The sequence below is a fragment of the Callithrix jacchus genome, chromosome 5 (genome assembly GCF_049354715.1).
Source record: "Callithrix jacchus isolate 240 chromosome 5, calJac240_pri, whole genome shotgun sequence".
NCBI lineage: Eukaryota > Metazoa > Chordata > Mammalia > Primates > Cebidae > Callithrix > Callithrix jacchus.
In genome coordinates this window covers 70,761,246-70,784,241 of record NC_133506.1, presented here as the reverse complement: position 1 = coordinate 70,784,241, position 22,996 = coordinate 70,761,246, and the positions used below count along the sequence as shown (strand labels likewise).

Sequence of the window (22,996 nt, the reverse complement as noted above, 5' to 3'; positions counted from 1 at the left end):
CAGCACCGCTTGGCTTCCTTCTTTGACCCGAACACGTGGGCCAACGGCTGTGGCACCAGCAACCGCTCTTCTCCCAGCGATTTCCGCCGGAAGTCCCGGGACAGCGCATGCTCCATACCTCTGTCAAGTACTACTGCCAGAGCTTCACCCCCGACTTCAACAACAGTGAGATGAATGCCGTCGAGGCCGACATGTGCACCACTGCCTGCCGCATCGTGGGGAAGAGCTGGATACCCAAGGTCAGCCCAAGGTCAGGGTGCTCAAGGCTAAGGGTGACGCCTACATCACCTTCATCAGTAAAATGGGCCAAGAGTGAGCTGGACATGATGGGTGTGGAGCAGGCTTTTAAACAGCCAGCCACGAGGGTGAGGCGGGCCCCCCGGGCGAGGCCCTGCAGTAACCCGTAGGCCTGGGAGTCTCCCCATGGGCCTCACACACACACACACACACACACACACACACACACACACACGCAAGAGTCAAACTCTGTAAAATATTTGAAGGGATTTATTTTGAGCCAAATATGTGTGACCAATGGCCCATGACAGCCTTCAGGAGAGCCTTAGAACATGTGCCCAAGGGTGGTCAGGCCACAACTTAGTTTTATGCATTTCAGGGAGACATAAGACATCAGTCAATATATGCGAGATGTACAGTGGTTTGGTCTGGAAGGGCTGGACAACTGGAATTGGGTTGAGGAAGCAGGGACTTCCAGGTCATAAGTAGATCCAAAGATTTTCTGATTGGCAATAGGTGGAAAATGTTAAATTATTGTCTAAAGACTTAAAATCAACAGAAAGGAATGTTTGGGTTAAGATAAGGGATTGTGGGGACCAAAAGTTTTTTTTTTTTCGTCAAGCCAGAGTTTTGCTCTTGTTGCCCAGGCTGGAGTGCAATGGCATGATCTCGGCTTCCAGGCTCAAGTGATTCTCCTGCCTCACCCTCTGGAGTACCTGGGATTACAGGCATGCACCACCGTGCCCGGCTAATTTTGTATTTTTAGGAGAGACAGTTTTCTCCATGTTGGTCAGGCTGGTCTCGAACTCCCAACCTCAGGTGATCTGCCTGCCTTGGCCTCCCAAAGTGCTGGGATTACAGGTGTGAGCCACCGTGTCTGGCCAGAAACCAAGATTTTATCATGCAGGTGAAGCCTCCAGGTAGCAGGCTTCAGAGATTGTAAATATTTCTTATCAGACTTAAAAAGTCTGTTCTATCAGTAATTCCAAAAGGAGGGAGAGTATAATGAAGCATGGCTGGGCTCCCCTTCCCATCATGGCCTGAACTAGTTAACTTTGGAATGCCCTTTGCTGAGAGGAGAGGAAGATTCTATTCAGATGGTTGGGAGAGCTTAGAATTTCAGTTTTTGGTTTCAGCTGCCATGCAGTATCTCTTCCCCCAAGCTTGGGTGCCCTCCCAAAAGAGATAAGCCTGGGTCTCTCCTCTCATCCTTGGAATCTCAGAGCTACTCAAAACTTTTTCCTCAAGGAAATCCTTTAATGATTTGTGTTAAACCCTTTGGAGGCTGGAGGGGCTGTTCTGGAGCTGGGACACAGCAAGTCAATCTCCCTTCATCCCCCTTTGTCTCACTCTTACCCCGAAGCTGCAGGCCTCAAGCTTTTTGGAGGGATTCTTTCCAAAGCAGGTTGGGGGTTGGGTACTGTAATCACATGATGGATTCTTCCTGCCTGCTGCTCAGACAAAACCAATCCACTGAGGCCATGACATTGCAGTAAAGAGAGAGTAATTGACGAAAGGCCGGCCATGCAGGAAACAGAGTTATTATTCAAATCAGTCTCCAACAAAGCTTGAAGATTAGGAGTTTTTCAAAGATAGTTTGGTGGGCAGGGTCTAGGGGATGGGTGCTGCTGATTGGTTGAGCATGCAGTCACAGGGGTATGGAAAATGGTACTTGAGTGCTGAGTCCACTTCTGGGTGGAGGCCACAGGACTTGTTGAGTCATGAATCTGGGTGGAGCCAGAAATGCATAAAGAAACATCTTTCCTTATGCAGATGTTGATCAGCTGTGCTTACATATTCCTTTGTAAGGACAGGACAGTTTCCCCTAAGTTAGGGGACAGAGTGACTCCTACTGATAGCATTAGCTCTGCCCCTACTCTCAGATGCAATGCCAGGGACTGAGGACCAGTGATCCTGGAGCTGCTGGCCAGATGTGGTCAGGGGCCAGTTATCTATGTCCTTAGTATCAAACAGAAGCCCCTTTTGCAGGGTGGACCCTGGGAAGCCCTGTTGGGGCCATCCCTTGTTGGTGGCCTCTTTGCTTCCTCTTTCTTTTCTCCTCTGGGTTTTCTCAGCTCTTTCAAGAGCAGGCTTTGCCACCCTGAGTGCTCTCCACGACCACAGCTACCTTCTGAGGAAGAGGCTTCAGGGGTCCTCTCTCTGCATGTAGTTGCCTGGCAGGCCTGGCCTGGCTATACATGGGAATTGCCTGGGGAACGTTACAAACCACTGTTGTATCACCCTGCCCCCCTCAGAGATGCTGCACCTTGTATTAACTGAGCACCTACAGGCAGGTGCGGTGACATACACCTGTAGTCCTAGCTGCTCAGGAAGCTGAGGTGGAGGGATCACTTGAGCCCAAGAGTTCGAGATTAGCCTAGGGAACCTATTGAGACCCCATCTCAAAATTAATTAATTAAAAAATACTGAGCACCTACTTGATGGCCAGCACTGAACTCAGTGCTGGAGTTATAGTGGTCACTAAGATATAATCTTTGTCTTCAAAGAACTTCAGTTAGGTTGGAATAGGTATTTATTGAACGGAACGGAATAATATTTAAAGAAATGTCTACCGAGAGGCCAGTTCTTGGAAATCCCAGTTGGAAAGAAGATTTTTATTTCCTTTATGAGCAGAGTGGGAAGTTGTCTCTTTAGATTGATGGATTTGGAAGGGAATTTAGTAATTAACCCCAACCTTCTATTTTACAGGTATGAAAACCAAGGCCAAACAGCTTTGACTTTTCTGCCCTGGAGGAGGAAAGTGGTCTCTGAAAGCCGGAAGACTCTCACATTATATCATTCCTGCCAGCTGCTGTCAAGAGCTGCTCCGCTGTCCTCAAATACTGTGTCTGATGTCAAGGTAATAAAGGTTTAGGGTACCTTAGTAAAGGTATTTTAATCAAGTCTTGTTGCCTTTGAGATTAGATTCAGCCATGATGAACAGCTAAGGATTGGAAAGAAAGATTACAAATTGTTTGCAGGAATTTATTTCTTCAAACACTGATGATTATGTGTATAGTCTTAAGTCAAAATGTTGTTTATGTTCAGCAGTTTTTGTAAGTTATCACCATTTTGTAAATTGAAAAATAATTGATGGAAAACTAAGCCGATCTCTTTACTAAGCTTACCTGCTAAGCATGGCCCCACCACCCGCTTGCTGTGTGGTCCTGGGCAAGTCATTTAACTCTTCTGAGCTTCAGCTTCTTCATCTATAAAATGAAGGTAATGATAGTACCTGCAAAGCGAGGTGCAGCATCTGCAACGGAGTCTGAGGTCAACCGCCTGGCTCAAGCCCCAGCTCTACACTGACCAGCGTCACGGCTTTGGACAAATTACTGGACCTCTGCTTGTTTCTTTATCTGAGGTCTGCTGCCAAGAACCTGAAGATTCCCAGTCTGTCTTGGGTGATGGCGGGTGAGAGTGGTGACCGCCCCCCGCCCCCGGTCAATGGCCCTGGCTTGGAAAAAGGCAATTCTGGGGGAAGGGTGGATGGTGGCTTTTCCCCTTCCCAAGGTTCCACATCTCCCCACACCCATACATCAGGGTAGGGAGCTGGAAGTGGAGGTGCCTGTGGATGGCAGGGAATGGGCAGGAGGTCCCCAGCTCTGTCCCCAGGCACCTCAGAAAGGAGAGGTGCACAGAGTGAGCCCAGGGTGGCTGAACCCCAGTGAGGAGAGAAACAAGAAGATCCCTGTGAGGAATGGGGAGGCGGGACCTGGGAAGTTGGCGCCAAGCAGGGCTAGGGGCAGAGTTGCTGGGTGATCAAGGCAGGGGAGGAGCAGAGAATAGCTCTGGGACTGGGGCTGTCCTGCATTCCTGAGAAGGGGTATGGCCAGGGCATGGTCTGGGTGCCCAGGTCTCCCCCATTATGGTACACAAGGCATTTCTATCAGGCCATGCAGTTGTCACAGAGCCTACGAGCTGGATGTGATCCTGCTGGTTTGACAGCAGGGAAAGCCTAGGACAAGTGGCTTGCCTGAGGCCACCCAGTGTTTTCCACATCCCCGGCTCCCTCTCTCATCTGTCTTGGCCCCAGTCGACTCTGTAAGCACTGCCTTGGCCCAGGACAAGCAGGGAGGGGAGCAGCATAGGATATGTGTGTACAAGTGTGTATGTGTGTCTGTGAGTGTGTGTTGTGTACATGAGTGTGTATGCAAGTGTATGTGTGTGTATTTGAGTGTCTGTGTTTGTATATGTGTCCAAGACTGTCTGTCAGTGTGTGTATATGTGTATGTGTATGTGAGTGTATGCATGTATGTATGTGTACATGTAACTGTGTATGTGTATATATGTGTGTATCTGAGTGTGTGTACATGTAACTGTGTATGTGTATATATGTGTGTATCTGAGTGTGTGTACATGAGTGGGTAAATGTGAGTATATGTGTGTGTATTTGAGTATGTGTGTCTGAGTGTGTCTTGTGTATATGTGACTGTGTAGGTGTACATGTGTATGTGTGTATATGTGAGTGTGTGGGTGTGTCTCTGGGTGCATGTGTGTGCATGTGAGTACATGAGTGTGTAGGTATATATGTGTGTATATGTGAGTGTGAGTGTGTATATCTGTGTGTCTGTATATGTGAGTGTGCACGCATGCATGGTGTATGTATGTGTGTGTGCAGCTCTCCTCCAGGTCACCAGTTTAAGTGGGGACCCTCCTCTGACCTTTCTTTCTGTCTTCAAAGAGCAGCTCAAGTGCCTCACGTGGTCCCCAGTGCATCTAACTGGGTCTGCTTTCTGCTTTGGTTCCCTCCCCGCTCCTACTGTCCAGAAGCTTCCTGTACTCTCACACCTACCCGCCATCAATCTCTGCCCTGTCCAGGGACTATAGGGACACTTCATATTATGGTTGGCTTGTGGGGCAATAGACATTGGGTTATTGGGGTGGGTAGCAGCACTCCCCCTACTCCCAGGCTCTGCACTGACTTTTAAAAATTATTATTGTTGACTGGGCACAGTGGCTCATGCCTGTAATCCCAATACTGGGAGGCTGAGGTGGGCGGATCACCTGAGGACAGGAGTTCCAGACCAGCCTGACCAACGTGGAGAAACCCTGTCTCCACTAAAAATACAAAATTAGCCAGGCATGGTGGCATGTGCCTGTAATCCCAGCTACTCGGGAGGCTGAGGCAGGAGAATTGCTTGAAACTAGGAGGTGGAGGTTGCAGTGACCCAAGATCACGGCATTGCACTCCAGCCTGGGCAAGGAGAGCAAAACTCAGCCTTAAAAAAATTATTATTATTACTATTATGAGAGATTGGGGTATCACTATGTTGCCCAGGCTGGTCTTGAATTCCTGGGCTTAAGGGATCCTCCTGCCTCAGCCTCCTGAGTAGCTGGTACTACAGGCACACACCCCACAGCCCCATGCACCGACTTTTGCAAGCTCTTCCCCACTTTGGCGATGGGCCACCTGTTCCTGGCCCCTTACATGGTGCCCATATCAAAGTCCTTGGCACTTCAGTGGAGGCAGTGGAGGGAGAGGAGGATAAGTGGGTGGCACAGACGGATGTGGGCAAGGTGGCCACAAAGAGTGTGTGGGCATCGAGAAGAGGACATGCTATCTGTAACATACCTGTGGCTCCAGAAGCCCTGGGGTGGAGCCTGCCTTCCCCAGGAGAACCTGAGGTCAGCCAGGACACATCAGACAGCCAGAGATAAGGACCAACCACCCACAGCCGCTGGCACCTAGCTAGAGCCTGCCTAGACCTACTCCCAGAAGGGAACTGTGTTTATGGAACACCTTCTATGTGCCTGGCAAGTGGCAGTCACTCTACCTTCATCCTCTCCCAAAGTTGTTATCCCCGTTGTACAGATAAGGCAATTGGGGCTTGGCAAGGTTATTTAACTGGCCTAAGACATACACATGAAATGGCAGAGCCAGGATTTCAACACAAAATTGTATGGTTCTCAGAATTTCCCACCCCAATGGGGAGGTGGGCAGAGTAAAATCAGGAGGCAAGGCAAAGTGCCATTGTTGGGCCAGGTGGCGGAACAGATGGGGCTCCCCAGAGACGTTTTGGGTCTCTGTCCTCCAGAAAGACAATCTCACATGAGTGCAGGCCAGGCTGGTGTGTGGCTGGCTGGTGGTAGTGGGAGTGGTGGAGGGGGTTTCAATCTCTGTCTTGAGGTTGTGTGGCAAGCAAAAGGCACAGAGGCCTTGGTTTAGTCCCGGTGGGAAGGCAAAGCTGTCTGGATCCATTCCTGTCTGGATGCCCTCTTAAGGTGCAGACTAGGGAGGCGGCCCAGCTTTTTCCGTTAGAACAGTGGTTTCCAAAGTGGGAGTGCACCTGGGGTGTGCAAGATGGTTCTTTTGAGTATGGGAAGACAAAATTGGAATTTCTATTTATAGTTTAAAAAATTATCTTGTACATAAGTGCTGAAAAAAAAAATTAATCCTGGGCCAGGCACAGTGGCTCACACCTGTAATCCCAGCACTTTGGGAGGCTGAGGCGGGTGGATCACGAAGTCAGGAGATCAAGACCTGGCTAACATGGTGAAACCCCATCTCTACTAAAAATGCAAAAAAATTAGTTGTGCATGGTAGCATGCCCCTGTAGTTCCAGCTCCTCGGTAGACTGAGGCAGGAGAATCGCCTGAACTGGGGAGGTGGAGGTTGCAGTGAGCCGAGATTGTACCACTGCACTCCAGCCTGGTGACATCTTAAAAAATATTTAAGATGGACATCCTCCAATTAAAAAAAAAAAATCAATCCTGGCCTGGTGCAGTGGCTCACACCTGTAATCCCAGCACTTTGGGAGGCTGAGGCAAGTGGATCACTTGAGCTCAAGAGTTTAAGACCAGCTTGGGCAACATGGCAAGACCCTATCTCTACCAAAAAATTTATAAAAATTAGCCAGGTGTGGTGGCATGCACCTATGGTCCCAGCTACTCTGGAGGCTGAGGCAGGAGGATCACTTGAGCCTGGGAGGTCCAGGCTGCAGTGAGCCATGATTGCACTACTGCACTCCAGCCTGCGCAACAGAGTAAGACCCTGTCTCAAAATATATTTATAAATAAATAAAAAAAGTAATCACTATGTGTGTGTGATTTCTAATATGCATACTAATAAATTGAATAACATAAACATAGTTTATAGGCAAATGTTTATATAATTTTATATAGTCCATGAGGGCTCTACTTTTTTTTTTTTTTTTTTTTTGAGATAGAGTCTCACTCAGGTTAGAGTGCAGTGGCCCAATCTCGGCTTACTGCAACCTCTGACTCCCGGGTTCAAGTGATTCTCCTGCCTCAGCCTCCCGAGTAGCTGGAATTACAGGCGCATGCCACCATACCCGGCTAACTTTTGTATTTTTAGTAGAGATGGGATTTCATCATGTTGGCTAAGCTGGTCGTGAACTCCTGACCTCAAGTGATCTGCCCGCCTCAGCCTCCCAAAGTGTTGGGATTACAGGCGTGAGCCATGGCACCTGGCTCGTCTTTTTTTTTTTTTTTTTTTTAAACTGAGTAGTCCCTAGAAAAGGTTTCCAGAACTACGCTCTGGCGAGTTGCAGGTGTAGAGGGGAAGCACCCTAGAGGGTGCATATAGATGGACTGGGATTGGCTGTTGGTGGCCCCTGCTGGTCATTATAGGAAGTGCAACATCACTCAGTGCAAAGCCGTGTCTGCTGGGCATTTACAACACTCTTGAGTTTTATTTCTCTCTGCGCCTTGACTCCCAAAGCTCTGGTCTGGGCTGAACACGACAACGGGAGAACCTTGATTTAGGGTGAAGGAGAGATACCACCTGCACCCTTATGACCTCTGAGGCTGAGGCAGGGAGGGAAGGCGGAGCTAACTACAGACCCCAGAGGAGGACTTATTCCCCTCTTGGGGCGGATGGGCAGCCCTTAACTGCTAAGAGATGCATTGCAGACCCTCAAACCTGCTTCCCTTCCCAGCTACTCCATTCCCAACCATTAGCACCCCCATTCTTTTGGGGAAACAGCTTAGGACACACTGCATCTTTATTATGGCATTCAACTGTGCTACCAGGAGGCGCTGTTTGTATCTATGTAACACACCCCTTCCTGACTTCAGCCCCAGACTGTGAACTCTAGGAAGTCAGGGCCCTTATCTATCGCAGTATCACAGAAAGTGGTACCTTGCCTGGCACGGAACAGGAGCATCCTATTCTACATCAAGAAATGTTTCTTCTCATTGTGTAACTGCACAGGGCTGTTGTGAGAATTAAACAATTTGTCAATTGTAAGGTTCTGAACAGATGTGAGAGGCTGGCATTCTGCAAGGCCCTTATCAGAGAGATACTTGTTGACTGACTAATGCAGCGGGGCAGCGGCTAAGAGTAATGAGTTGGGCTCCACCTCCCCAGGTGGGCTAGAATCTGAGATCCCAGCCTGTCCTGAGGATCCTAAATGGAATGGAAGGCTGCTGTGGGTTGCTATAGAGCTAATAATTGCCTGATTGAGAAGTAATTAATATTTTGTAGAGATTCAAGATCCCTCCTCTTTCCAAATACAAATAGCTGAGTGATTCCCAGCTCAGGGGTAGACAGGTGAGAGTGGAGGGTAGCCTTTATAATGGAAAGGGGAACTCTTTTCCTGAATTCAATTAGAAGGATTTTCTAGCTTGCAGGCAGAGAAGAGAGCTACAGGAACCCTCTTTGGTTAGAGACCAAAGCTTGCAATTCCTGTCAAAGCTATCTGGGGTCGCTGACTTTCTCCTCTCAGTAGAAGCCTGCTGCACCTAAACAATGTGGTTTTCAGCAGTTTGGCTGCCTCTGTGGTTTTTCCCTATATCCAAACTTATACCTTTGGAGCTCAGGGGACAGCTGAGTCTTGGAACCAGGGACCAGTCCCCTGCTTCCAGGATAGATTTCCATTTCTGAGATATCCAAGCAAGTTTCCAGGATGTAATTCATTTCTTCTGTTTTTGTTTCTTTTGAGACAGGGTCTCACTCTCTTGCCCAGGATGGAGTGCGGTGTTGCAATCTTGGCTCACTGCAGCCTCGACCTTCTGGGTTTAAGGGATCCTTCTACCTCAGCTTCCCTAGTAGCTGGGACTACAGGCGCGCTACCACGCCCAGCTAATTTATTTTATTTTTTGTTGCTCACACTAGTCTCGATCTCCTAGGCTCAATCAGTGCTCCCACCTCGGATTCCCCAAGTGTTGGGATTACAGAAGTGAGCCACAGCGCTGGGCCAAAGATGCAGTTCATTTATGATCTTAGGAATCCAATGAGCAAGGAAGGGGGTGATCTCCGCAATTTGTTGGAGGCAACTGGACTGGGTGGCGGAACGCCGAGGTCGGGGGAGAAGTGTAGCTGTCCCCAAAAGCTCGGCGCACTGCCCAGAGCCTCCGGTATTTGGAGGCTCAGTATCTTTTACTAGCAGGTCTTGGGTGGAGCGGGAGGCTGGGTGAAGGCGGGCCAGTGGGTTTAACCCTTTATTTACTTCTTGGGATGGGACTCTGAGGAAGGCTAGCCAGTTACTTCTTTATTCCTTAGACAGGGAAATGGACCAGGCCTTCCTCACTTGGGCCTAAAATAGGGTCTGAATCCTTTCACAAAGACATTTCCTCTTTTTTGCAAATTTTCTAGAAAGTCTGGGATCCAGATATCCACCCTCCGAGTCCTTAAAAGCTGCCCCTGACTCCGAGGCCTTCTGGGGCTGGTATCCTACTTTCTGGGAGTCTCTCTAAAGTCCTCCTGTTCCTTTTCTCAATACGGAAGCAGGCTAACGAGGAAAGGTGAGGCACGCCTGGAAATAGAACGCGGGTCTAAGCCAAGAGGGGTGGGCGGAGTAATCAAGCCGGTCTCCTTCGGCATTTTCACCATCGCCCTTTTAAGAGATCCTTGGGAGCCGAGGGACACCAGCGGGTACCAATACCAGCCCTGCCTCCCCGAGTGGGAAGCCAGCAGGGGGTCGTGGTCTGTGCGGTGCCTCCCAAAGCAGTACCTGACTGCCCCCCTACCAGCTGCTGGGAAAGCCTACTAACTCCGAGTTGTGCCAGCCTCCGCGTCCTCCTCCCCTCCCCTCCCCTCCCCTCTCCTCTCCTCTCCTCTCCTCTCCTCTCCTCTCCTCTCCTCTGGGCCTCCGCCCCCTCGCGGAGAGGCCTCGCCGCTTTAAGAGCCGGGCTAGAGATTGACAAGCAATAAACGCGGAGCTGCCCGCTGCGCCCTAGCCGCCCGGAGCTAGGGGCTCCCCGGGGCGCAGGTAGGCGTCCCCCGGCCCCCGGGCCAGCACCCACCCCAAGACCTCCACCTCCTTTTCGTCCTGGCGGGGCACTTGGGACCCTATTCTCTGGGTTTAAACTCCATAAGCCCTTTTCACCCAGCCCCTTCCTTCCTTCTCCTCCCACCCCTGCCCCCAGGCCCTCTTTCTGGGGTGCCGGTTGGGAGAACCAAGCCCCGCTGCCATTGACGCTGGCTCCCGCCCCTGCGGTAGGGGTGCCAAAGTGGCTTCGGGCACCGAGGTGGTGAGCTGCGCGGGGCCCCGGTATCCGTGCGGCCTCCCCGGAGGCTGTGCGGGTTGGGGGTACTTGGAAGCCCAGCATTACGTAAGAACCGTGCTGTTAGCGCTTCCGGGGGTTGGGGAGCGAGACAGAGGTTGCGCTGGGTTCCGGTGGTCCCCTGGTCCCCCTAGGCGGCCAGCACCACAGTCTTCCCTGGGAGGGGTCCGCAGAAGGGGGTGCACTGCTTCTCCTGATTCCCAGGCTGTAGCGGGGCGAGTCGGAAGCCAGGGTTAGGGTCTGGAGACTTGGGAGGGGACCGGTGCCAGGGTTAGAAAGTTAGGTCAATTAAGTTGGGGGCGTGGGGGGGATGAGGACGGGGTGGGGGTTGGCGGGGGAGGGGCAGTAATTTAGTGACCTCATCCCTGGTCTCCGGCGGGCGCTCGAGCAGAGAGCCTTCTTTGATAGCTCATAACACGCCCCCCTCCCCCAGGTCCTAGCGCCCAGAGTGTTAGGACTGGGTCCGTTGGGGCAGGGGTGATCTGATTGTCCGAGCGAGCACGTCTGCCCGGCCTTTCGACCCCAACTTCTGGCTCTCAGTTCTGTCCAGCCCTCCCCGCGACCTCTCGCTCTCCAAAGCGCCTTTGTCAGACCTTTCTCCTCCACACCTCTTTGTATGTGTGTGGATGGAGCGATGGGTGGAAGGTTGGAGGAAACCTCTCCCTTTCACTGCTGGCCCGCACCGCCTACGGACACTTTGGGCGATGTGGGTATCTCTGAGGCAAAGCTGAGCGGGCATCTGGGCCCAGGCTGTTGGAAGCCGAGGTGCAGGTTCCCAGATGTCTTCCTGGGTGCAGGACCTTGGCACGGAGCCAAGCTAGCTTGCCTGGCACTGCCGTTCTCCTGTGGGCACAGCCAGGCCCCGCCCTCTCAGAGGCTTGGGCTGACCTGGGGGAGCAGAGCTAGCCGATGCCTTGGGAACCGACTCCCCAGGGAGAAAACCCAGGCTGGCTGGGCAAGACTTCTGAGCGCAGGGATTTCATACAGGATTCTTCCTGCCTCTTCCCGCCCTCCACACTCTAGGGAAGAAGGACTTCTGGAGTCTCTCCTCTGACCCTATGAGGGAGCGCAGCGCCAGCCAGGAGAAGGCTCCAGGTCTTCGAGGCCTGGGAGGTGGAGGCCTGCTCTCTAGGAACGGGGACATTAGGGATGGCACCAGGGCCATGGACCAGCACAATGGATCTGGGCATTTCTTCCAGGCTGGGTGTAGCTTGAATAGGGATGCCCTTCCTCTCCCTAAGAACCTTTCTTCCATTTCCTCAGGGGCAGAGCCGGGAGGAAGGGGAGCCATCCCCTTCACTTTTGTAATTTCTGTCACCTGAGCTCAGGTGACCAGCTCAGGCCTGAGAGGGGAATGGGAGCAAGGGAGCGTTTTATTGAAATCAGGTGCTAGTCCTCTGGGAAGACTCTTATTTGAGGGGAGGTGGAGTTGCTGTGGTTCCCCCACCCCCAGAACTCAGTAGGCATTCAGTCCTAAAGTGGGCACTGCCAGATGCTTCCCCCAACTCCCCACCCCTGCTGTGAGCCACTGCCTCCTGTTGTCATGGCAACTGGGAATTAGGGTTTTATCCAGCAGCACATGCCCAGGAAAGCAAAGGGAAGAAGGGTGGGGGGTTAACCCCCTGCCCTTTCCTGGGAAAACGAGGGGGCCACTCCTAGTCTCGAGAGGCCCTGGAGTGGAAACTAGGGCCGTAGACACCATTCCTGGCTCTGCCCAGAGCACTTGCTCTCCTTGTGCCAGCTCTGAGCCGAGAAGGGGAGAGGGGAGAGAGAGCAAGCCAGAGGGGCCATGGAGAGGTACATATCACTTCTGTCAGCCCCCAGATAAATGTCTGTGGAACATCTATGCTTTGGTAGGCTCGGGTTCCAGAGCAAATAAAATCAATGTGGTTCTGGCTGTCATGAAACCTACAGCCTGGGAGTATTCATCTTTTCTACTTTGGCTCAAATTCTGGACTCTTTTATTATTTTTTAAATGACTTTTTTTTTTTTTGAGACAGGTTCTCGATTTATTGCCCAGGCTGGAGTGCAGTGGTGCAATCATTGCTCACCACAGCCTCGACTTCCTGAGTTCAAGAGATTCCCTGCCTCAGCCTCCCAAGTAGCTGGGATCATAGGTGCGCACCACCACACCCAGATAATTTTTAACTTTTTTGTAGAGATGGGAGTCTTGCCTTGTTGCCCAGGTGAGTCTCAAACTCCTGGGCTCAAGTGATTCTTCTGCCTCAGCCTCCTAAAGTACTGGGATTATATGTGTAAGCCACCTTGCTCTGCCAAATTCTGTTCTTATCCTCTAAAAATTCTCATTCCCTCTTAAAAAAAGACAGCAGCCAGAAACTATTTATATACTTATTTTTTGAGTCATAAAACCTGGATTTTCTTTTTAGCTCTCCTTATTAGCTTCATGACCTTGGGCAAATCAGTTAACCTCTCTGATCCTCCCTGGTCTCCTCCTCCTCAGGGAAATAGGCACGTAATACCTGCTCTTCCTGCTTCCCAGGACTGTTGGAATCATTGTTGTTCTCCAGTCCCCACCTTCTGGGCATCACCTTCTCCCCTACCTTGCTGACTGGTTCTGAAGGGGAGGCCCTTCATATTCCCTTCCTCGTTGCTTTGCCCTTGTACCCACTCATCCTCCTCTCTCCCCTTTCCAGGAGAGACGTTTCAGAGCCCTCACCTCCTTCACCATGCCGGTCGCCGCCACCAACTCTGAGTCTGGTAAGAAGCGGGTGAGGATGTTAGCTTATTTCGGAGCTTCAGAGGATGCAAGGTGAGGACTTAGGGGATGGGGAGCAGCAGCCAGGCACTTGCACAGCTCTAGGTAAGAACCAGCCGGCTCCACTGGTGTTCTACCCTACCACTGAGCCATTCCTTCTGGCATCTGCTGTGGCCATCTCCTCTGTGTGGGTTCCTGTGCTGGACCGGAGAAGAGGAGGAATAAGACCCATACCTGCTCCAGTGTAGGGCTGGAGATGCAACACAACCCACCTCCCTGGAGGGCAGGGGGTGCATGCTCCAGAGATGACCTACGCTTTTGCTGGAGGGCAGTGGCATGGGACCAGGCCTTTAGGAGGTGGCCTGGGAGCTGGGCCTTGGTGAATGGCTTGGGGGTGGAGGGATTATAGCAGCACAGCCTGGGACTGAGAAATTCATAGTCGCTGACCCCTAGACCAGCATGTGCCAGAGGTGGACAGGGGATGCTGGGGCTTAGGAAGCTGTGAGTGAAGGAATGAGAATACCAGGTCGGGATACCTGGGCATGGCTCCGTAGGAGGCATTAGGACAAGGGAGTGGGCCACCCAGACAAACTAGCGAAGCCTCAGGAGCAAACTGCTTAACCTGTTGGTGAGACGCAAAGGCTATAACAGGGGAGAGCATGTTACTTTTAAGAATAGTCATAATTATTATGTTGCCATTGCTGTCACTGACACTGAGTTGTTGTTTTTGAGACAGGGTCTGGCTCTTTAGCCCAGGCTGGAGTGCAGTGGTGCAAGCTTGGCTCACTGCAATCTCTGCCTCCTGGGTTCAAGCAAGTCTCCTCAGCCTCCTGAGTAGTTGGGATTACAGATGCTTGCCATCATGCCTGGATAATTTTTGTATTTTTGTAGAGATGGGTTTTGCCATGTTGGCCAGGCTGTCATGAACTCCTGACCTCAGGTGATCCACCTGCCTCGGCCTCCCAAAGTGCTGGGATTACAGGCATCAGCCACCATACCCGGACTTTTCTTAACTTCTATTGGTCCTGAGCCACTGAGAATCTGTTGACAGCAGTGAGCCCTCATCATAGACATATGCATCCATGCACAAAAGCTGCATTCCACTCCAGGGGCTCATGGACTCCGGCAGTGCACGCAGGACCCCACAAGGTTAAGTTCTCTGTGCTAGAGGCCCTCTGAGGGCTGGGCAGCTGGGAATTGCTCTGGTTCTTCTCGGAGTTGTCTGAACTTCCCCCTGCCTGGATGCCTCCCTCCCACGAAACTCCTTCCCTTGCTCTAGGCCCTGCTAATGCCTCTGCAAGAGGTTCCAGGGCTGCCACTTTGGTTAGAATGATTTCCCTGTCCCTCTACTCTGAGATGGTGAAGTGAGTGAACCAGAGCCTAAACTGTGATGCACTTGTCCAGGAAAGGCCTCTTCTTGCAGTGGAGGAATGGCACCAATGTCCCCAGCTTCTGCAGCATTGGAGGGCTCAGTCCCCCATCTCCTGTCCAGCCTGCTGGGCCCCCTGGGATCTCCCCACCTCTTTCAGTCTGCCTCAGCCCCTCTGTAAGCTGCTTAGGGGTTAATTAAACCCACCCCTGAGCCTGTGCTTAATGGCCTCTCCATCCGGGGCTGCCCAGTAAACCCATTAATAGTGCCTGGCTGGGTTGTAGAGGGAGGAGCAGGCCCAGCAATTTGGCTTTCTTGTTGCAGGCCACTCGATGGGAGTATAGGGGTTGGGGGTGGAGGATGGGGACAGGGAGTGGAGCCTTGGGGTGTGGAGGTGGGGTCTGTTTCCTCAAAGGACTCCTGGGGCTCCTGCTCCCCTTCATGTTGTTCTGCTTCTGGCTTCTCATAATCAAAGGAAGAAGTACGTGTTTCTCTTCCTTTGGGCAGCCTATGTCCTATGCTGAGCTATATTAGCTCCCAGCCTCAAAAATCTAATGGTGGGTTGTGCCCCTTCTTATCTGGTAGTCATTATACTTCTCACAGGACAGAAAGACAGCTGTGTTCTTGTCTCTGAGTTCAGGCTTCCCTTCCCTCCTCCTTCGCTGGGAGTCCCCTGCCTTGGACTCTGCAAAGGGCAAGGTCTTTTTTCTGCCGTTCCCCATGGGTCGGTATGGCTGTTTGAAGGGCAGGAAAGGGTATGGGTGTATTCCTCTTGCAGGGAGACCCCATACCTACTTTGGGTAAAGTCAGGGACCCTTTTCCTGAGGGTTGGGAGATGAATGGGCAATGGCACTGGGCTGAGAGCTTGGAGATCCTGTCCCAGGCATCTCCTGACCTGCAGCCTTGCTCCCTCTTCCCCTGTCATCAGACTTCCTCCCTTCTTTGGATCAAGGTTGGGATATAGGGCTGCTTTCAGATGGAGCTGTCCCTTTAAATCTCTCCTCCATCCCTGGCTTACTGTCCTGGTGTTATAATCCTGCTGCCATGGCAACCAGGGGTGCAATGCAACCTGGTGCCACTCCTCAGGGTATGGCTGAGTGGAGGCTGCAGTACCCTGGTGGTGGTCTCATGGGCACAAGATCTCAGAGGAATGGGGGCACCTGGCTGGAGCTGAGTGCCTCCCTTCTGCCAACACATTTTCCTGTGTGCAAATGTGCCCTCACATTTCCTTTCTGGGGAACTGAGTTCCAAGATGCCTGACTTGCTTCCTGGGCATCACCCCCTTTGTCAAGGGGAAGAGCTCATGGGAGATGGGGGAGGGGGAAAAGCTGCTGTGAGGTGAGGGGTCAGTAGGGCTGGGGCACCGCCCCTACCCACAGCGATGCCACCTCCCCCACGTACCCTGCCTTCCAGTGGCTGACCTTGGGCGGGTGCGGGGAGGCATTTGGGCTTGAGGTATTTGCCCCACACACCAGTGAGGCTGCCTCCGGTGGAAGGCTGAGTCCTTCTTGGGGACTTCTTCGACTGAGTGATCACTGTCAACGAAACAGGGCCTGGAGAGGGGACAGAGCAGAGGGCAGAAGACATGGGGAGGAGGCAGCATGCCCTCTATACTCCAGGGTGTATTAGAGAAGAGACTTCTAGAAAAGAGGGGGCAGGAACAAGATAGGTCAAGACTTTTCTCCCTCAGGTTTCTGAAGCTGGCTGTGAGGGGAGGGTCTCAGGATGCCTCGCCAGTCTTGAAGGGGCAGCATGCTATGCCTACGCCCTCCCCAAAACCTCCTGTTAGCCGCCTCCTCCCCATCGTCACCGACACTGACATGCTGGGGATCGGGCCATCTGTGGGACTAGGGCTCCCTCCCACCACCCTTCTCCCACCCGGGTTACCGCCTGCTCTGCACCCTGCTGCGCTAGTCGGGGCTTCAGCCAATCAGCAAGGTGGTCACAGCTGCTGAGCCTTGTCATTGGCTGGTTCCTCAGAGGGCTCTCTCCCGAGTCCCGCCTTCTCCAGCGCGGCCAGCCTCTGGCTAGGGAGGCAGCAGAAGGCGGCGTGGAGGCTACTTCGGGAGTCCCCGGGGCTGGGGCCGCCATGGCAGGCAGCCCAGGCAGCGGGGCCTCCTTGGAGGGTATATCCCTGGGCTCTTCTGAGGAAGCAGAGCTCCAGAGGGAAGGTAGGGAAGGGAAAGCCGGATGGAGGCGGGGCAGCTGGCCCCTTAGCCTACCCTCCTCCAGCAGAGTTGGGCATCTGGGGAGGGTGGCCTGGGAGCGGTCATCTGAGGGCACCTTCTGGAGAGCTGTCCTGGGCAGAGGGCACCGACTTCCTTTGCTCAGTCCTCCCCTGGATGATTGACGGAGGGAATCCGGCATACCCTGGCAGGGAGGGAAGGGTCCCTACCCTGGCCTCTTTCAGAGCCCACTGAGGGCCTCGCAGGCCTCTGACCCATGCCAAGCCCTGGCCTGGGCAAGAGGGGTGGGTCTGGAGGGCAAGCTTGGACTTTTTTTCTGGAGAAGGCAGGAAACAGTAGGAAGAAGGAGATGGGAGTCCAGAAGTCCCTGAACCATCTCTGCCACCTCCAGCTCCAGTGCCCCCTCCTCCCCACTCCTGTTCTTCCTGGAGGAGGGGAACACTGACAAGAGCGTTGAGAGGTGGCAGGGGGTGCATCTTCCCCCATCCTCCATGGCTTGGGTGCTGTTATGCAGATGTAGGCATGGGCGGCAGGGTGGCAGAGTAATGATACCCCTTGCCCATCTCTGCCCCCAGCTGGGCACATTCTGCTTCTCGCTTCCTTTCCCCAGAACTTGCCACATCCTGGAACTCCCACCTCTGCCAGTGAGTGAAGGCAGTCCCCACCTCAGATCTTGGGGGCCGTTGTTGTGGCCCAGCTACAGGTGTTACCATGTCCTTGGTTCTGTCCCATTCTGGGCTGAGAGTTTGCTTATCCCAGTGATGGCTTGATGTGACTTCGGCCTTTGGGTGCCCACAGCCATTCCAGGCCCCCAGTGCCTGTTTCCCTAGCTCCTGCCCGTGTTCCAGGCCTCAGCTTTGGCTTCCTATCATCATGCTAATTTCTCAGTGATTATGGATCATTGTCACTCAGAGCTGAAGGGACTGTAGGCATCATCTAGCCCAACCCATCCATTTTACAGGTGGGAAAGACTGAGGCCAGTGAGGGACAAGGACTTGGGTGGTGTCATAGGGAACTGGTGGTGCTTACACTGGATGCTGTGCAGGCCCGGCCTCCTGTGAGGCTACCTGCTTGACTCTGAGCCTGTACTCAGGGACTTGCTCCAAGTACTGTCTGTCTCATCCTTGAGCCTGCCAGGTGCAGGTGGCTGAGTCCTGGATTTCAGCCCATCTAGAGGTTGGGTGAGGAGCTTGCAGTTTTCTTTCTTTCCTTTTTTTTTTTTTTTTTTGAGGCAGTCTTGCTCTGTGGCCCAGGCTGGAGTGCAGTAGCATGATCTCAGCTCACTGCAATCTCTACCTCACAGGTTCAAGCAATTCTCCTGCCTCAGCCTCCTGAGAAGCTAGGATTACAGACCGACAGCATCACACTTAGCTAATTTTTGTACTTTTAGTAGAGACAGGGTTTTGCCATGTTGCCCAGGCTGGTCTTGAACTCCTGGCTGTGAGAGGAGGGTCTTGATCCGCCCAGCAGCTTGTTGTTTTCTGGAGCAGGGCAGGACCTAGAACATGACACCACTTCCCTTTCTCCCCTCCCTACACCTCAGAGTCCCTTCCAGCTGCCTGGAGCCTCCCACCTGCCCAGACTGGCATTACCTAGGGTAGAGAGAACAGGCCAAGGAAACTGTCCCCTTCCCCCAGGACCCCTGTCCCAGGCATTTAAGGCCCTGGGCTGCCTGTGCTGGGAAGGAAGGGAAGTGTTGCTGGGGAGGGGCTGTCTTCTGTGGGACATAGGGGAGGGGGAGTGGCAGGTATTGTGGTGTGTTTTGGTCTTCTGTGTCCAGCTGGTACCTGTGTATCTCACTGCCCATACTTTCCCCCAGCCATGCAGCAAGTCCTGGACAACTTGGGATCCCTCCCCAATGCCACGGGGGCTGCAGAGCTGGACCTGATCTTCCTTCGAGGCATTATGGAAAGTCCCATAGTAAGATCTCTGGCCAAGGTACCGTGCTCCAGGGAGGTGGGCACAAGGTTACTGTGCCTGGGGAGGTGCAGTAGGGGATGGGGTGTTAGCTACAGAGGGCCCTGGGAATGGGGCATGTGGCAAAGAGGCCCCCTGAAGGGGGTTGTGGGAGAAAATCATGCCCAGGTGAGGACCTGAGTGGCTGCCCCCCGCACCTGTCTGGGGAGTACAAGAGCAGATGTTTGGGGACTGCCAGCTTGCAGAGTGTGTGATTGGTGGGGGCCAGAATGCACATGTTGGGGACTCTCTAGGTTCATCTTGCTTGTCCTGCCTTTGAGCATTTTGTGTAGGTGTCTTTCTAAGGTCATTTGCCAGGGACCAGTTTTGTGGAAGACCATTTTTCCACCGATCAGAGTGAGGGGGAGTGGTTTTGGGATGCAGCTGTTCCACTCAGATCATCAGGCATTCGTTAGACTCATAAGGAGCACACCACCTAGATCCCCCAGCATGTTTGGTTCTCAGTAGAGTTCACACTCCTGTGAGAATCTAATGCTGCTGCTGATCTGACAGGAGGTGGAGCTTAGACAGTCATGCTCGCTCACCTCCTGCTGTTCGCCTGGTTCCTGACAGGCCAGGGACCAGTACTGGTTCATGGCCCGGGGGTTGAGAACCCCTGTTCTAATATATGAATAGAACTGTTTGTTTATTGGTTCCCGTCCTGAGAGATGTGTGTTACTGCTGCTTTTGCTCTCTTAAAAACAGTGCTGCAGTGAATATCCTCATATCCATCTGCTCCTGCACCATGTGAGGGTTTTTCTAGAATGGCAACTTGGTAATGAAATTGATGAGTATGTACAGTCTTGAACCTCAACATCTGTAACTTTCCAAAGTTGATTTTAGAGTTGGGTTTAGGAGACCACATCACCTCTGGGTACGTTAGCTGTTGTCTCCACAACGAGACAGTGAGACCGCTTTGGGATGGCAGAGTCTGAGTGAGATGACCCTCTCGCCAATGCCCTTCAAAGCAGAATCCCCCCTGATAGCACTCCTCTCTGGTCCAGTCCACCTGACAGTCTGCTCTACAGCTCTCTAGTGATGGGTCTGCTGGCTGGCTCTGTCATTCACTCATTCGTTCATCCATCTATCCATCCATCCATCCATCTATTCAACAAATACCTATTTCACACTCACCACGTGCCAGGCACAGTGCTGGGATTATGGCAGCGGACTGCCAAATAGTTTGTTTTCCTGCTGAAGCCCAAGTCTGTCTTCCTTTCACTGGGCCCCACCATGCCCCAGTCCTGGGACCTCAGAGTAAAGACTAATTGAGAATGAATCAATGTGCTGTGTCACATTGTAAGTAAACTCCCTTCTCTAGAAACATTTTTGGTGAAAAGCTGGTCAGGATTTTCCCAAGAAATTCCTGGTATGGTTCCAGATTCATAGAGCATAGTGGAAGAGAGTATGGATATTTCTTCCCTTCTGAGACCCCCAATATGAGGCTAATGGGCTCAGGCAATCCAGTGACTTCTCTCTCCCTCTGGTTGTGAAACAAACAGGAAGTGAATCTCCTAGAAGGAGCCTACCTGAGCTCATTGAAACAAACAAACAAAAAAAACCCATACATTTCTTTCTTGTCCCTGTATGGGTGATTCTTTGCAAGTAAATTTGCCACTCACCAAAGATAGCATCTCAGAGCTTCCTGGGACCTGCTTCCTCCTTCTCACCGATTTTATTGATTATGTGTACACAGACAAATTTCTAACCTAATAGACAAAGTACTTTAATCAAATCCAGCCGCAAAGATTTGGCAAAGTGGCCCCAAAACCAACAGGAATGGAATCAGATTGAAGCCGCATGTAGTAGCTGTTGGCCTCACTCCCTTACCCTTTGGAACTGGGCTTGACTCTCTCTGGGGATTCGGCAGACAGTGTGGGAGGGGCCAGGCTGGGAGGGGCAGGGCCTAAAGGGATAAACCCAGAGGGTTAAAGGCCCTGAGGAAATTCAAGTCTAGCAGAGAGATCATAAATCGAGGCGGTTGGCTGCAGACAGCAGGTGGCGGCTCTGGCAGGTGACTGGCATCTGGGAGGGGTGACATGGGTCCAGCAGCAGGTGTTCCAGCTGCAGGCAAGGCCAAAGTGAGGACTCCAAGTCAGGGACATTCAGAAATTCAGAAAAATTGTTGCTAATGGGGACATCTGCCAGCTGAGAGGCATGTGAAGGCAGCGTGTGAACTAATTCACATGAAATGAAGAAGAAAGAACACAGAGTTTGGAATCAGAAGATTCCACTGACTGGCTTTGTGAGTTTTATGTATCTGTCAACCTCTCTGAGCTTCAGTTGCTTCTTTTTTTTTTTTTTTAAATTAAAAAAATTTTCTTTATATGGTACACTATGGAGGATTTAAAAAAAAATAATATTTATTTATTTTAAAAGAAATATGAGGTCTCACTATGTTGCCCAGGCTGGTCTTGAACTCCTGAGCTCAAGTGATCTTCCTACCTTGGCTTCCCAAAGTGCTAGGATTACAGGTGTGAGCCACCATCCCCAGCCCGGTTATTTCTTTTGAGAAGTGGGGAGAATGATACCTATCCCGCAGAGTCATGGTGGGGCTAGGTGGAGGTTATGGAAGTGGAAGTGCTTTTTGACTCAGAAAGAGTTGTTATAATCTTAGCTTTAGACTGGAGTTCGCAGGGAGGAGTCTCGTTCTCTGGGGAGGCGGGGGTGGAAGAGCTGGGAAAGCAAGACAGGGCCCTAGAAGAATAAAGGTCTAGGAAGGTAACTAAGATAGGGGCTCTGACAAGGGGACATGACAAGCAGAGGGTGTAGTGGTGAGGAGGCCAGTGCATCAGTTAGCTTTTGCTGTGTAACAAACCATCCTGCTGTGTAGTGGGTTAAAACAACTGTGATTTAATTTCCCTGATTTTGTGGGTTGGTTGGGTGGTTCTTCTGGCCTGAGCTTGCTTAGCTGGGGCTGGGTGGTCCAGGATGGCCTCACTCACATACCTGGTGTCTTAACTGGGAAAACTGCAATGTCTGGGATGACTAGGCCCCTTTCAATGTGGTCTTTCCTCCTCAGCTTCCTTCACATGGTGGTCTCACCAGCAAGGAAGGCCAAGACCCCGGTCACAAGCACTTTCTAAGCCTCTGCTCACATTTGCTAATGGCCCATTGTCTAAAGCAAGTCACATCTGTCAAACTCAGATGAAACAGTTCCTTTACTTTCTGGCACACTACTCTCGGGGACATTTTTCAGCTTTTAATTTTACTATTTAATTATGAACCAGGGCTTCAGATGGGAATTCCCTGTCTTTTGTGATGATCAGAGGGGTTGAAGTGGAGGTCGGAGGGAAACCTTCTCAATGAAATGACTGTGTGGTGTTTGTATTTGCAGTCTGCTATGGCTCTGGATTGGGAGCAGACAGCAGAGTGCAGGCTGGCTCCACTGTGAGCCTAGCTGTGTCTCCCATCCAAGCTTCTGGTTTACTGTGAGCTTTAGCCCTGCTTTGCTGAGGATGATTTTCAGAGCAGAATGAAATGAATGGCTACCACAGAAATTAAAATCACTCTTCAAGTTCTGGGCCATGTGTCACTTAATATGAAAAAGGATAAGTCTTAGCAAAATAGTGAATAAAAAAAAATAAGGGAAATAATTGTTCACTTAATATTAACTGAAAAAAATCAGGTTCCAGGGTTGGATAAAATCGTGATTCCCTTTTCTTAATGTCATAGAAAATGCATTTGGACAGACACGATTCCCTTTTTTACAAAGGGAAAAATAACTATTCATTTCAGAAGTATGTGGAATATATACAGACACATTAAAACTCTTTAACAGGGAAGCCAGGCAATGATGAGCACCCTAAATCAAGATGGTGCTTTGTGCAGGCGGGAGGGTAAGTGGGGCATGTGCTCAGATGTTGGATATTGTCAAGAGCTTTGTATTTTAGTTTGGGTGTTGGGTTCTCTGAGATCCTTGTTATATAATTTTAAAAAATCTAATTTAGGCTGGGTGTGGTGGCTCACGCCTGTAATCCCAGCACTTTGGGAGGCCAAGGCAGGTGGACCGCCTGAGCTCAGGAGTTTGTGATCATCCTGGGCAACATGGTGAAACCATCT

At 51.6% G+C, this 22,996-nt stretch overlaps 1 protein-coding gene across 11 annotated transcripts in view; it reads left to right on the top strand.

Annotated features, from left to right (window-relative positions):
* Window positions 1-22,996, top strand: part of MPP2 (MAGUK p55 scaffold protein 2) — a 52,692-nt gene that overhangs the window by 16,270 nt on the left and 13,426 nt on the right. The window contains exons 1-4 of one of the 11 annotated variants that reach the window (XM_035303056.3): window positions 98-239; window positions 2,947-3,097; window positions 13,362-13,425; window positions 18,798-18,916. In XM_035303056.3, the coding sequence (XP_035158947.1) occupies window positions 175-239; window positions 2,947-3,097; window positions 13,362-13,425; window positions 18,798-18,916 (399 nt within the window). In that variant the 5' untranslated portion in view covers window positions 98-174. Of the gene's footprint in view, window positions 1-97; window positions 251-2,946; window positions 3,098-10,335; window positions 10,756-13,361; window positions 13,437-16,810; window positions 16,964-18,797; window positions 18,917-22,996 lie in introns of those variants that run through there. The other 10 variants (XM_035303055.3, XM_078372576.1, XM_078372577.1 and 7 more) reach the window with 10 other exon arrangements.